Source organism: Asparagus officinalis, chromosome 7 (assembly GCF_001876935.1).
Source record: "Asparagus officinalis chromosome 7, Aspof.V1, whole genome shotgun sequence".
In the NCBI taxonomy this organism is placed as follows: Eukaryota; Viridiplantae; Streptophyta; class Magnoliopsida; order Asparagales; family Asparagaceae; genus Asparagus; species Asparagus officinalis.
In genome coordinates, this window is record NC_033800.1 from 14,645,447 (window position 1) to 14,660,227 (window position 14,781).

General features: G+C 37.8%; 1 protein-coding gene across 1 annotated transcript; it reads right to left on the reverse strand.

Moving 5' to 3' along the window:
- LOC109846717 (probable WRKY transcription factor 70) lies at positions 1,622 to 6,929 on the reverse strand. The gene is made up of 5 exons (XM_020415961.1): positions 6,819 to 6,929; positions 6,589 to 6,719; positions 3,860 to 3,961; positions 3,142 to 3,246; positions 1,622 to 2,266 (listed from the first exon to the last, which is right to left on the reverse strand). The coding sequence occupies exons 1-5, from the start codon at positions 6,927 to 6,929 to the stop codon at positions 2,056 to 2,058; spliced, it is 660 nt and encodes a 219-aa protein (XP_020271550.1). The 3' UTR covers positions 1,622 to 2,055.

Consider the following 14,781-nt stretch of genomic DNA (forward strand, 5'->3'; position numbering starts at 1 on the left):
TCCGAAGATCATTCGCTAGAAGCGCCGTTCTAGTCTCATCCATCTTCAAATCGTCACCTACAAGCATCAATGTTTGTACCAGGTTTTCATAAGACTTCGGTAAAGAAAGAAGTAGCAGAAGTGCTTGATCCTCATCTTCTACTGTCACATCAATGCCCTTCAAATCCGATATGATCTTATCGAACTTGTTGATGTATTTCCGGATTGATGATCATTCCTCCATCTTGCAAGTATACAATTTGGATTTCAAGTAGATCTGATTTGTTAAACTCTTTGTCATGAAGGTATTCTCTAACTTTGACCACACACGCGCAACCGTGTCCTCTCCATCTACCAAGAAAACTACATCACTCTCAAGGCATAGGATAATCGACGCTCGTGCTTCGAGATCTAACTCTTCTCAATCCTGATCAGACATATCTTTGTGCTTTTTTTCTTTACCTGCCAAATCCTTGTGCAATTTCTGCGAAATCAAAGAGTTTTTTATTTGCATCATCCAATAGGAAAAATCATTCTTCCCATTGAACTTTTCAATCTCATATTTTCCCACTTTGATCGTTTTACTGGTAGACGTCATTCTCCGCTTGTTTTAGTAAATCCGTTTCTCTCAGGAATTTTAACAAACACCTTGTGTACACCACACAATAACCAAGCACCAACTCAAATCGAAAGTTCTACTACCATTAATTTGATCAAGGGGCTCTGATATCAATTGTTGGGGGGCGACACGCCCACCTCGCCGCGGAAGTGAATCACCTTGAGAGAAAGCCCTGATTTTTTTTTAATAAAAAAACACAAGCCAATCTCGATGTTCATGTTTCGCGATGGGCTTTTGTTTTCACAAAAAACACCAATCTCGATGTTCCTATTTCGCGATGGAAACAAGAATAGAAGTAATATATCTCAGCAAGGTGAGATATACACTCTTCTCAATATCAAATCTAGGTCTGAATATCGAGAAAACCAACAAGCAATAGCCAACACACAGAAAAACAATAAAGACACGAGATTTACGCGGTTCGAAAAACTTGCCTACGTCCACGGGGAGGGGGTGATGGGAGATTCCACTATGAAGGAGAACACTGACGACTTGCACAACCAGGAGAACACTGACGACTTGCACAATCAGCAAACTCGTCCCAAAGAGAAGATGCTTTGATTTTACCCAAAAAAACTGACCTCTTTATTGTACAATCGCTCGAAGTTCTCTCTCTTTTCTCTCATCAAGATCTCACATTTTAGATCTGAAAAACTCTCTCTACATCTGCCTAAAACCTCAGAAAACCCTAGGAACGAGTTCTTATTTATACCCAAGGAATTAGACCCAAAACAGGCCCAAAAAACTGAATTGTTCGGACTCGCGTGAGACACTTGAGTATCTCGCGCGGGTGTCTTGCACACGTCTTGCAGGGGAGACGCCACGCGAGACACCTTTTGGTGTTTTGGTGTCTGTCTCGTGAGCGAGACCCCGCTGTTCACAAACATATACTTTGGTAAAATAATAAGCTTGAGGTCATAGTAAGGGGATTTGAGCTTGTAAACATTTTGTACTCTTATTATTTTGACCAAAAAAAAGTTTCTCAGAAATGGAAAATATGCTTCTCAATCCTTATATCAAGAGTTCTTTGAATTGTCTCCACTTTATAAGCACTTATTGTCCATGTTCTCGAATGCCAAAGATATTAAAAAAAAACTATATCCTATTCAATCCTAAGCATTATACATGTTAGGAGTTACATAAAAGAAACAAATTACAATAAATATAAAAACAAATAAGTTAAAAAAAGTACTTACATATAGGGGCAAAAATTAGCCCTGGGCGCTAAATCGGAAAATGTAACATTTAAGTTTTGCAATTCTGCTGCATTGTGCTTGACCTTGATCGATGATCCTCAAAGTTGCAATTTGTAACCGTTCTTGTTTTTAACATGGGCAACTCTCATTTATGATTCCAAGTTAGGGGCAACTCTCATTTATGATTCCAAGTTAGGGTTTCCTCTTTGGACGTATATTTTTGCTCCAATATTTTGTGCTTGATTTCAATGAATTGACTGATCACAAGCTCAATTGGCAAGGATCAGTGATGGGAGGTTCCACAATCAACTCAAACTGCTCAAATTCCTCTGAGTAGATGAAGTTCGTCTTGCATGAATGCTGCTTGTTATATGTGACCATGTATATGGGAGGATCCTCATTGTCCTTTTGTTGCACTTGTTTTGTTGCTTGGCAGCCTTGGTCATCTTTGTGTGTGCATCTATAGTAGCATCTGAAATTCCAAATAAAAAATTATTTATACATTACGGTTATTCGGTCATCAGTGATTAGCAAAGAAAAGTTACTTGCGCGTTGTTTGTAAAATTTGAATGTATAAGTCATTATTTCTTTTAGTTATGTGGATAATTTGTATCTATTACAGGTATACAATGTGAGTATGCATTTTTTTATTGTTACGAAGAAATTTGAATTTGTATTGGTTACCAGTTTACAGAGTTATAGAACACTGTACATAATCTTAAAACCATATCAACTACACCTACACTCCAACATTATAATGAGGATTTAGAGTTATGATTTTATAATCTGACATGCATCTTGCAGGTCCAACACCGTTCTCATGAGCAGAAACTTACACTATTTTATGCAGCGGTACCTTTTTTATGCTGCTTTAAATGCGTGCCTGGTATGATTTGAATAGTGGTTGCTCTGACACCATCTTAAATTCTCTTTCACCGCACCAAAATTCTGAAATTTTGATGAAGGTTGACAGCTATAATTTTATATTGTAACAATAATACAATAAAAATTAGCCCATATTAAACACTCATGATACTAGCCTACCTCAAGTAAAACAAACAGAATGATAATCAGTTCAGAAATTGTCAACTTCTCTATAGTTTATTTAAATGAATGAGCAATAGCAAATTCTAGTTAGGTAGTATAAGTTTTATCATCATCACATCTACACATAAATGTAAGCAATAAATAACAGGTAAAAAGATGCCAACTTACAAATGAATAAATATCTTTTATAAACTTGAACAAAACCTAGTATTTTGAATTAGAAAAGTACAAATTATGTTGTGAATTCTAGTATATGCATCCATAATGATATATTTTCACAAAAATCAGGAGAAAACACACCTTGGCATCTTACAATTGCTGATCTTCTTCTCCCCATATTTTCTCCATTGGTGGCCATCATTAAAAGGCGTGCGTGTTGTCGTCGTCCATGAATGAAGATGGCTTCTGGTGTAACAAAATAAATAAATAAAATAATACAAATTTAACCATATATCTTTCTGATGTAAATTTAACCATATATCTTTCTTTCTAATCATAACTAATAAGCTAGAGAAGATGTGTGTAGTTATTTACGAAAGAATAACCAAATTCAAAATAGATATGTAATACAACAACAATTTCATTAAAAATATCATAAATCCGTATTACTTTAATAAATTTGAAATTCTTTTATAAGCACATGCCAATTGAAAAGTATAAAATGATGAACATTGTAAAAGGAAAGAAAACCTGGACTCTTTGGGTACTCTGCACATTTTTTTTTAAAGAAGGGTACTCTGCACATTTACTTTAGAGTATTTAATTATTTTTTGGGGTAAATTTGACATAACCTCCAAAAGGTTTGGCCCATTGTAAGATAACACCAAAAAAAATTAAAATTGCCGCACAACAGAAGAAAGTTTTGTCGGATAACCCCCCCAATCATACAACTTTTTGGGTATTATGCGATATTAAAAAAAAAGGTGTTATCTCAATATAGACTGGACTTGTGGAGTGTTATGTGAAATTTAATCTTTTTCCTAAATACTTAGAATAAAGGAAACACGAACAAACATACCTTTGCAATTTGGCCTTGTTGTTCTTCTTTTCTCCATTAGTGTTGCAAGTTTGACCTTCGTTGGCGGTTTCATAAGAAATTGTTGTCCCAGAATGTAGATTTCTGCAAGCAGATTAAGAAGTTTTTGTCGATTAATTTACCTATATTCTTAGAGAATATAGTACAGAATAACTAGTTCCATTATAATGGCTTTGAAGGGAAAAAGGGAGTCTTACTTGAATAAAGGGTCTAAAGATGATGTATAATTAATATTTGATTTGACACATGATCCAGTATAAGATTAGTGAACCAAATGTGGATCAAATGCGTCTCTCACACTTAACCAAATGTATTAGACTTGAATTCTAAAACAAGTAGCCAAACATCCATAATAAGTCTGGTGATCCTTTCTAATATACACTCCCTTTAGGTCCAAATCATCTTAATAAATGTAACGGCCACTATCCAATTTTTTTTAATACTTCATTATTTATTTTCTTTTCTACTTGACAAAAGTATATTTGAAGGGCATTATCAGCTTAATTTAATATTAAGGAGGAGCTTAAATTAACATTAAGGAGGAACTTGAGACGAAATAGGTACAAATTCTATCAGAGTGTCTCCATAAAATGGAGTGATCTATACAGTCATGGGTGGAGAGAGGGTTAGTTTTGGAATTTTAACTATTCTGTTCATGGTGCAAATGACTTAATTAAACGCCAAAAAAGGTGGTTCTGATCGGATTTTTATTCGTCAAAAAGTATATTTGCTTGTGTACATAGACAATAAAAGAGAAAAAGTCTCTTGTGGTCCGAATTCAAGAGGCAGGCAATACTCTAAGGAATAGGGACTCTTGGTATCAACACAAGAAACAAAAAACTTATACTAAGTAATTCATATTTATTCAAGAACCCATTTTCGGACCATCTCTGAGTACCAGCAATGAATAACATAATACTGAAATAGACTACAATCCTTAAACTACCCTTGTACTATCAGAAATGAACATGTGAGATACTTGAATTTCTGTGAGCATTTTTTTTTCTTGCAGTTACAAACAGCTCGGAATTTATAGTCTAGTTTCTTGCAAGAAAGAAAATCAGTTTTAACGATATTTTCCCATCTATCAAAAGCTTCGCTATTGCACACGTGTAACTTGTAAACTTCCGAGAAAGAGAGTAAGTAAACCATCCAACAAAAAAGTATTTTATCCAATTGCTCTTGACGCAGACCATCATGTTCTTTTCCTACTCCTAGTCGTTCGAACGAAATAAAATCATAACGAAGAGTCCAATTAACTTCTCAATTATTAGCCCCCCCAAGTTGTCCTAAAGAAAGTTAGTTGTTTATGATTGAGTGGCAGCTTCTGAGTTGTTGCCATCACATTATTTAACAGAGAAAGATGCTTTGCTGTCAGAAATAAATAAATAACAATTGTGCTTTTTGGCTCGCGGTTCAACCGCGAGCCCCAGACACTGTACCCCCCTCTGCGAGTTGCTAGCTCGCGGTTGGTCCGCGAGCCAAAATTTATTTTCGAATAAATAATGACCCGGTCTCAAAAGCAAAGTTTAGTATATTAAGACCGACATAGAAAAAGGCAAATGGTATTGTATTCGGAGTGGGTATGGGCAAATGGTATTGTTTTGTTTGGATTCGGATCCTCTCGACTATCTAAAAAGTAGTGGATCATAATCATTGATTATCTAGTTGGTGGTTGTGATTTTTTTAGTGCAAATTAGGAATGAGTGCAATACACGGGGGCATGGTGAGTGTTAGATTTAGATTGTATCATAACCGCCTACTAAATAATCAACGATTAAGATTAAAAGTAGTGATCTCTCCTTTGTAAAGGAATCAAGCTCGAAAGTCTTGGGGGAGATGGAAGTCACGTGGATGGATGGTTAACTTGCAGATGACAGAAGGTCCAACACTCTTGTAATTTAATAATATCTTTTTATGGAATTTTTTTTAAATGCGCGAATTGCGAAAATAGATCTAATTGACTTTGATTTTTCTTTTTCCTTTTTTAAGTTACCCAAAAAGATATTTTTCTTTTTTAAGGAATAGCAACACACTGAGGAAAAGACTAACCTTAAGGCTAATTGTATTTTAGGGCCAATATTTGGACATCCATATTGTAAAAAAAAAACTGCATGCGAAGAACTGGATGAATTGGTCGCTATGTATAGTTTCATTTTGATGAACTTTTGAACCAGACCAGGTTAAAACAGAGAGAAAAATATTTTCACTAATCATATTAATAATAAAATTAAACGGATTTCTTGTTGCCGTAATTGAATAGTATAATACATTATAACTAGGTAGAGCCCATAGATCTCTCTTCTGTATTCCGAAAAAGTATTCCGGCAAATCCCAAAAGGTTGATATCGACTTGCGTGCATTTCAGTCCACAACAATTAATTGCTACAATCTCCACATTTGACTTTGGGAAATCGCTTTTAATGAACCGGGGGAAAAAAGAAAGAAAAAAAGAAAAAAGAAAAAGGAAAACTCTTTTCAGCTTTGAACAAACAAAAAGATTGAATCATTTACAGTCTCCTTCAATCTTGAATTTGATACCTCAACCTAAACCATTCATGTACATACAAAGTGATATTGGACGTAAAATTTCCATTCAATCCTCTGAGATATTTTTTCACTATACCACAAAACTAACTAGCACCAAATCAAAAAAGAACAGAGCATGGATTTTACAAAGAAACGCAAGTTCAACGGCGACGCCTAATTACCTCTTTCTCGAATTTGTACGACTCTTATCGTCAAACCCCACGGCCTCCACCTCCGCCGTGGACGTCCGGCTCTCCTCCCTCTCCGAGCACGGCAGGCTGATCTCCAACGCCAGCGGATACCGAAACCTGGCCTTCCTCGTTTCGGCTCAGAATCTCCATCGTCGACGCAGAGACTGCTGAACCTCCTTCGACAGGTCGACACGCCGACTCCAACCTCCCGTCGCCTCTACCTCACGAAGCAAATTGTGGAGCCTCGACGATAATTCGTGGCCCTTAGCTACCTCTTTGATTGCTGATCCAATATCAACTGCAGCTGATTGTTTTTGCAATGGAGATCCCATTGCTGTGATGTCCCCCTTGGGCTCTCTTCAGAGTCTGTGAGAATTTGGGGGATTAGTTTAAGACTTGGGATTTTTTTTTTCCCCCGGGGGCTAAAGAAAGAAGGATGGTCAACTGAAGGAGGGGTGTTGCTTGGGGGAAATTAGTTGGGGTTCCAATATCAGCAGCACGTGAGAATGCAAGTTGAGGAGGGGAGTCGCAATTATAAAGCCCATGTGGCTCATTGCTCTTCACTATGTACGTCGTTGGACCTGGTCTCGCATTTATGTTATTTTATTTGAGGGGGGTTGTTGCCTATTGGTAGTCAATGGTAAAATGATAAATTTTACGACTGACCCTACATTATTTTTAGGGTCTTCGTCTTTTAAACCGAAGTTTGTTCATCACTTATTTTAAACCCACCCTCTTTTATAAATACTCATATACTTTTATAAATACTCATATACGTAAAGTTCCCTTTGTAACTTATTTGTAAACCTTTTTGGTAATACACTCTCAAACCTTATATTATATTTTTCAGGAGAAAAAAAAATTCAAAGTTGCCTTTCCCCCCCCAAATAAGCCTATAAGTTCTCTCTTTTTCTCACTTCCTTTGTTTCACAAAACACTAGATTCAAAGAGTCGATCTTCAAATTTTAGGTGAAGTTAATCCTTAAATTTCACCAAAGCTGACCAAACTATAGCCTTTATATGAAAACATAGCTTTTTAGGAGCAAAGTATAACACCTTATAAAAAAAAGTTCTTTTAAGACTAAAGTGTATCTCTTTATCATTGTATTATAGCTCTTTATTGATTCTGGGACTATAGGAAAGAAATTAATAGCATGTAGTATGACGTTAATAAAATTGCTAGAAGAAACATAAGATTTAATATACATTGGATTATTTAACATTAAAATATCAAAGGTTAATAATTATTAATTTTTCTCTGAGCAAAGTAGAACGCTGTTATTCAAAAACATAGCTTCTTATGAGAAAAGTATAGCACCATACATAGAAGATAGCTCTCTGCAACTAAAGTGTATCTCTTTATTGGTACAATATAGCTCTTTATTGGTACAATATAGCTTTTTATTGGTTGAGGGATTATAGAAAAGAAATATTTAATGATTGTAAATAGAAATCACATGAAAACTAAATTAATATCTTTTATGAAGAGAAATATCAATGGAGGAAAGAGACTTTTTAAGAAAGAGATTGAATACTAAAGAGAGAAACAGAGATTTTGAAGAGGATGAGTATGCTAAATTGAGGTTTGGGAAGTAAAGGGAGCGATGTGTAAAAATAAATTTCTCTGTCATCAATGTTAACGTGATCGGCAGCATGACCACAATTTAGAAGAAGAGAGGAAAGGGCTATTTTAAAATTTCTTTTTGGAGATGCAATATAAAGTTTGAGGATATACTATAAATTGGGTTTAAAAATAAGTTACATAGGAGACCTTGAGGTGTATGTGTGTTTATGGAAGTGAGTAGTTTTTCAAATAAGTGAGGGTAAAATTTTGGGTTAACAGACAAAAATCCTTTATTATTATTGTCATTGTTATTATTATTATATTAAATTTTCTTCTAAAAAATTAATAAATGCATAAACATATCACATAGCTTTAGATGCATAGAAAAAAAATCTTATATTATTAAAAAAATTTGGTCTTATGACCATAAACCAGCTTAAAACGTTATTGGAGGTTTACTGCAAAATGCTAAAAGTTCTTACAAATTAGTGTAATATTTAAGATTTTGCAATTCTAATAGTTATTAGACGATAGTATGATTTTAAAAATTATTGAAGGTTTACTGTAAAATGCTAAAAGTTCTTACAAATTAGTGTAATATACCCTAAATATTATGATAACAGGATAATATTGATACTTACCGTATGAGCGTGTACTTATTTACTCCTTCAACTAGAATCTTCATTCCCCAGGCATCCAAGAAATATAATAATAGGCTATCAGATTTGTATTTCTTTACTTTCAAAGTCTTAATTAACCATTTTGGGTGGTCATTGTTAGCTAAGAAATTATTATATATTAAACTTCCACCTGCTCAATGGTATTTTTTCCATAAAGTAAATCTAGTTGTTGCTGTTCGTATACAAGTGGACGGCAAAAATATGGGCTAGCGTCGACAGCATTAGTTGTTGGCGGCATTTTTAACTCGACAAACTACACGAAGAACCCCATTTCCAAAAAGGTTAAATCAATAAAAAAAGACTGTCAATAAAGAGCGCACCGCCTTCGAGAATGGATCTGAGTGAACTCTTGTTTTTGGGATCCAATAAATAGCATAACTTTCGTCAATAAGAACATTTTTTCTCGCCGACGACGGCAATTCCGACAATGAGGAAAAAATTTTAAGAACATTATCAGGCTGCTATTTTAAGGTGATCTTATTTTTCAATATAGTATTTAAAAACACTTTGTCGTCAATAAGAATATTTTTTTCTCGCCGACGTCAGCAATTCCGACAATAACTGTAACGTTTTCATGAGAAAACTTTTTAAGAACATTTTTTATTGCCGGTGATAGCAATTCCGCTGTAATGTTTTTGTGTGGAAAATTTTTCTCACCCCCTGACCTTTTAAAGTTGTTGCATTTTCACGCTTCTTCTGTTTCAACATCCTCAATTCAAATTTCTTTCACACTTTTACCAAATAAGGCCCTTCTTCATCTTCTCTCTCTCTCTCTCTCTCATCAAGGGAGTCTACTCCTTCAATCTCTTCCAATTCAGATCCAACCCTTAGACCAAACAAGAACCTGATAATTTGGATTAGAATTTGAGTTTGAATTGGGAAATGTTGTAAATACCTCCCCCCCTCCCCCCCCCCCCCGCGCCCCCCTCTTCTTTTATCCTTCTCTTTTCCCTTTACGATATAGGCTTGTACAATTTCCTCTCCTTGTAAAACCTTCTATGAATGCTCCTGGACGGATGGAGTAGCTATCAGCATAGCCCTTAACGCTGAAGGGAAATCCATGGACTTCTTGCAATATATTTCGTGTGGGATATATTACGTCATAATGTCTCGAAGTTTTGGCGTATTGAAGATATTGTATGATACTTGTAGATAATATAGTTAAATATTTGATACTATCTTTAGAGATTTGATTGATATTTTTCATCTCCTGTAACCTCTCTATATATACGCATATGTATATTGATTAATGAGATATACAGAAACTTATCATTCTCCAAATAATATGGCATCAGAGCCTTGAAACCCTAGCAGCCGTCAGTCCCCTTTTCCGGCCATCCTCTACCAGTTTTCCGGCCATCTTCAACTAGTTTTTCAGGCCGCCGATTTTCAAATTTCTTGTACATCGTTCATCATCACTGAGCACTCTCGTGTCGCTTTCCTCTTTACTCTGAATTACAGATTTCTTGACCACCATGTCTCAATCCTCTTCTACCTCCCCACTAGTGTGTTAACCAACCCACCACCATCACCACCCGTTGTTCAGAACGCCCGTCACTACCTATCCATCAAACTCAACCCCATAAATCAATGCTGAGTTCCTGTCTTGGCAGCAACAAGATCAACTTGCTGTCTTTATTCTCCTTTCTACTCTTTTTGAGGAGGCTTTTCCACTCATCGTAGGTCTTACGACGTACTCTGAGATCTGGACTTCATTGGCACATGCCTACACATCTCCTTCGATTACAAAAATCCTTCAACTACATGAAGCCATTCATGAACTCAAACAACGGGATCTCTCAGTCACTACCTATTGTTTGGTGGGAAAATTGAAAGAAGAAATTAAGAATTAAATTTGTATTAATTCTCTCCGACAAACTCAGAAAAAAATTAATTACATTTCTCTCGATACAATTTCTCTCTAACTAGCTTAGAAAAAGAAATTACAATCTTCTCGATCGGTTTCTCGATTTACAAAAGAGAGAAGGGTCGACGAAGATCCTTCCATTTGTTTAACTTGGGTTCTTCACGGTAGCAATGAGATGCCTCCCTCGATGTTAATGTCGAGTTTGCTTTTCGTTGACGATCCAACGTTTCACCTCGTTGGATTAAAGTCGATAAAACTTGTGTGACAAGTTTAAACAAAACTCTTAACGAGTTTAATAACTCCGTACGAGTTTAAACTCTATGGAGGAGTTGATTTGAACCGAAATTCGGTTAATTAGCCAAGTATCAAAACTCCAAGAGTTTTTGTTGTCGGAAAGTGCTTCAATATCTCTAAGTGCCGATCTCTTTTTTCTGTTTAAAAAAGATCAAGGTTTAGATCCAAAAAGATCCAATCTTTAACTCTGTTGAGTTTTCTATTATTTATAGAGGGATTAAGGGGTGTAACTGTCCCCTTAATCCGCTCCTAAGTGGGGCGAAAATCCCTCAAATCATAGGGAAAAGCAATTTCTAGAATCGTTCAACTCGTGTTTGAATGAGTCAAACACCAAAATTGGCGTTCTGGCATAAACTCTGCATTTTAGACCTGAGCCGCAGAGTTGGACATATGCCTAAGGTCTAAAACACAGTGGCGGCACCACGTTACGAGTCTGAAATGTAAAAGTGAACTCTGCGTTTTGGAATTAAAGAGATTGTTGACTTCTAATCTCTTTCATTAGGGCATTTGCAGAGATCGTTATTTTATAATCTTCACCTTAGCTCATTGAAATGTGAGAGTCGTCAGATTATAGTTTTCACTATTGATTGTGAAGACTGTTGAATCAAGGTTTTCCATCGATTTTCGTGTTTACGTGAAAATCTTTTAATTGTAACCTTCATTTGTTAATGTGAAAGTCATTTGTTTGTAACTTTCATTGTTAAATTGTTCGTATGAAAGTCGTTAAATTGTAACTTTAATTGTCGGTGTTTAATCAGGATCAACTATCTACAGTAATTTTTAGACAACCTATAACTACCTCTACCTTGCCAAAATCATTTCTGATTCGCTTGCCGCCATTGGACATCCGATCTCTACTGCAGACTTGAACTTATATATTTTTAAGTGTCTTCGCCCTGAGTTCCGGGATCTCACTACGACCCTCAATGCTCATCCCGACGTCGTTTCCTTTGAAGATTTGCACAACCTTCTTCTCAGTCATGACTACGTTCATGGTCGTTCTATTATCAACGTTGTCTATCCTATGACGTATTTCACCGACGCACAATTCTAGCCCCTGACTACAACCTTATTACCCGCAGGGTACATCTCAGGCAGCCTGTAGTCCATGAGCCAGTAGTTGGGTGCCCCTGAGTAGTAGTTGGGTACGCCTGTGGCTAGCCGCTAGGCACCCCTAGGCTGCCTATAACGGATCTGGTCCACCTTTTTGGGCCAAGCTGCTTCCGCAAGTTACGGCTTGTCGTCATACGGCTAGGTTGCTCTCTGGACCACTGCTTATGGTCTGATTCTTGGCCTCAATATCTATGTAAATCATGCTTTACTTCCCCAGCAGTTCTATGGTTATAAAAATTAGTCTAACGGCTACAACAACCGGGGGTGTGGCTGTGGACGTGCCCATGGTCGAGCCCGTGGACAGTTCAACACTCGATGCTAAATATACAATGGTTCTAATCACACTGCCCTTACCTGCTATCAGTGTGGTGTTCTCATCGGCTCTCCTTCCGCTTAGTTCACCAATATGCCAGCTCCATCTGTAGCCTCATCTACTTGGTTTTTAGATACTGACGTGAATCAGCATGTCACTTTGGATATTGGCAGATTGGAAGAATCTCAGTCCTACCTGTAGGTGTTAAAATTGCCCACGAATTCCCACACGTGGCTTGAGACAGAGAGAAGATGATGAACGCTAATATCCAAGTCACATAAGCTAATTTGACATTGACAAGCGCATGAAGTGAGTCAACAAACCGTATGAAGCAACAGAACTGCAGAATAACAAAGATACGAACTGATCGGGAGTTACGCTTTGCTTACGAAAGACGATGCGCCCATTGTGTCTCATCCACTCCATGTATGATTTAACCATGGGAGCTTTTAGATTTCTTCGTCGGCTTTCCTACGCACTTTGAATCACATAATTCCGAGTTCAGACGACAAAGATACAGCAATTCTGACTGGGGTGTGCCTGAACGGTGCCCAGGCCTTGGCGGAGACACTGCAAGTGTCTCGGCCAAGGTCTTGGCCGAGAAACTCCAAGTGTCTTGGCCAAGGCCAAGACACCTAAGGTGTCTCGGCCATGGCCGAGACACTATGGGTGTCCGTAGGTCTAAAAACGTTGATTTAAGCCGTTTTCGACCGTTGACCATCTGGATTTGTTCCAACTGATCTAATGTTATCCTAGAACATGATAAAGTGATTATAATTGAGGATAAGAATGAATCGGCCATTTTTATCTGAAAATAGGGCTCCTGAAGCCTATAAATATAACCCTAGGGCCTTCATTTGTAGGGATCTGGAATTCTTGACCCCTGGCGAAGCCCTGCTGAATTAGAGACTGAAGAGCCATGAATTTCAGAGAGGAGTAGGAGATCTCAATAAATTCTTTGGTATAAAGAAGGAGAGTTCGACAGATCTGCAGCCTAGTTCTTCCCTTGAGATCGCACCGTTGCTGTGATCTCGAGAAGAGTGGTTATCTCACTGTTACCAAGATAATTACTTTAGTTTCTTGACTCCTTCGCGAGTCAACGAAATCTACACTTTGATCCGATCCGAGGTGATCCACGGATAAACCCCGGTACAGGCAAAGATCCCACATAACTAGCGGGTGATAAACACCAGTTGTGTTTTTTTAACGAGAGTTGTAATTTTTTATTTTTATTGTGTAAGAGTCTTATAAAAAGACTATCTTTTTTGTTTTTATTGTAACGATTAAAGTTGTAATGAATACCTCAATGAAGAAATAAAATTTCGACTAAAACAAGCTGGCGACCACAGTGGGATGAAACAGCCTCTCTGCAGAGGCTGTAGGGTCGCAACCTCAGATTCGCATTCCGGTTGAAGAACAGGTCGAATATGAGTTCGACCAGCAGAAGTTCGAGGAGTACTTGTCCTCCCCCTCCAAATTTGCCTCTCCTCGCAAGTCCAGAAAGGTCCGCTGGTCTTTGAATTCGAAGACCCAAGAAGATGATCTCCGCGCCGCTGCTACAGTTGCACATCGTAACTCTTCTCCAGCGTTCAACAAGGTCGTATCTACAGATACGGACTCCTCCTCGATCAAGGAGTTAACTGCTGATAGCGTGCCAACTCTATCAAAGAGAGCACGTCAAAGACGATGCCAACGCCTCATGCGGTAGCTGGCCAAAGCTTTGGAGTCAGTTAATGGGATCCACTATGAGGCGGATCTGAAGTTCAGAATTCGCCAAGCACCACAACAGCGAGTGAACGGCTCCTCCTCCAAACCAACAACGAATGAATGGGTCCGTCTCAGAAGGACTCGTTCGACCCTTGGGGAGCGCATTTAGAAGCGTCACGTATGGCTTGCGCACGCAAGAATCCTTGTGCAGGAAACAAAGAGATTGCAGAAGCAAGAAGTGACCCAGAAACTACGAAAACTACGCAAGGTATGGAAGCCAAAGGCCAAAACTGCGGCCGAGAAGACTGAAGAAGGCGCGTCACCCCAAGGTGACCCACGCCAAGGCTGAGAGAGAAGACGTTCTGTGCCTGTTCTTCGGATCCCGTCGAGTTTCGCCCTACTCCAATTGATCTCGTACTTCCGGTGGAGCTTCACGACAGCATGGACTTGTCCCGATTTAAGATGAAAATAGCAGATTGCCTTGATCCTTTACAGGAAGATCGAGACAAAACCTCGGTTAAAGAGTGCTTGGACCAGTTGAATGAATCCCGAGTAGTTCATCAGACTGGGGGTTGTGCACATCCTCCTAAGTAATGGAAGAGATCTCATGGTCAGAAAATCCCTGTAACTGACTGTATTGTATTGC

Coding starts and splice junctions, on each gene's coding strand:
- LOC109846717 (XM_020415961.1), bottom strand. CDS start 6,929: ATGGGATCTCCATTGCAAAAACAATCAGCTGCAGTTGATATTGGATCA. Junction 3,247..3,859: donor AACAAGGCCAAATTGCAAAG/GTATGTTTGTTC, acceptor TTGTTACACCAG/AAGCCATCTTCATTCATGGA. Junction 2,267..3,141: donor AGCAATTGTAAGATGCCAAG/GTGTGTTTTCTC, acceptor TTGGAATTTCAG/ATGCTACTATAGATGCACAC.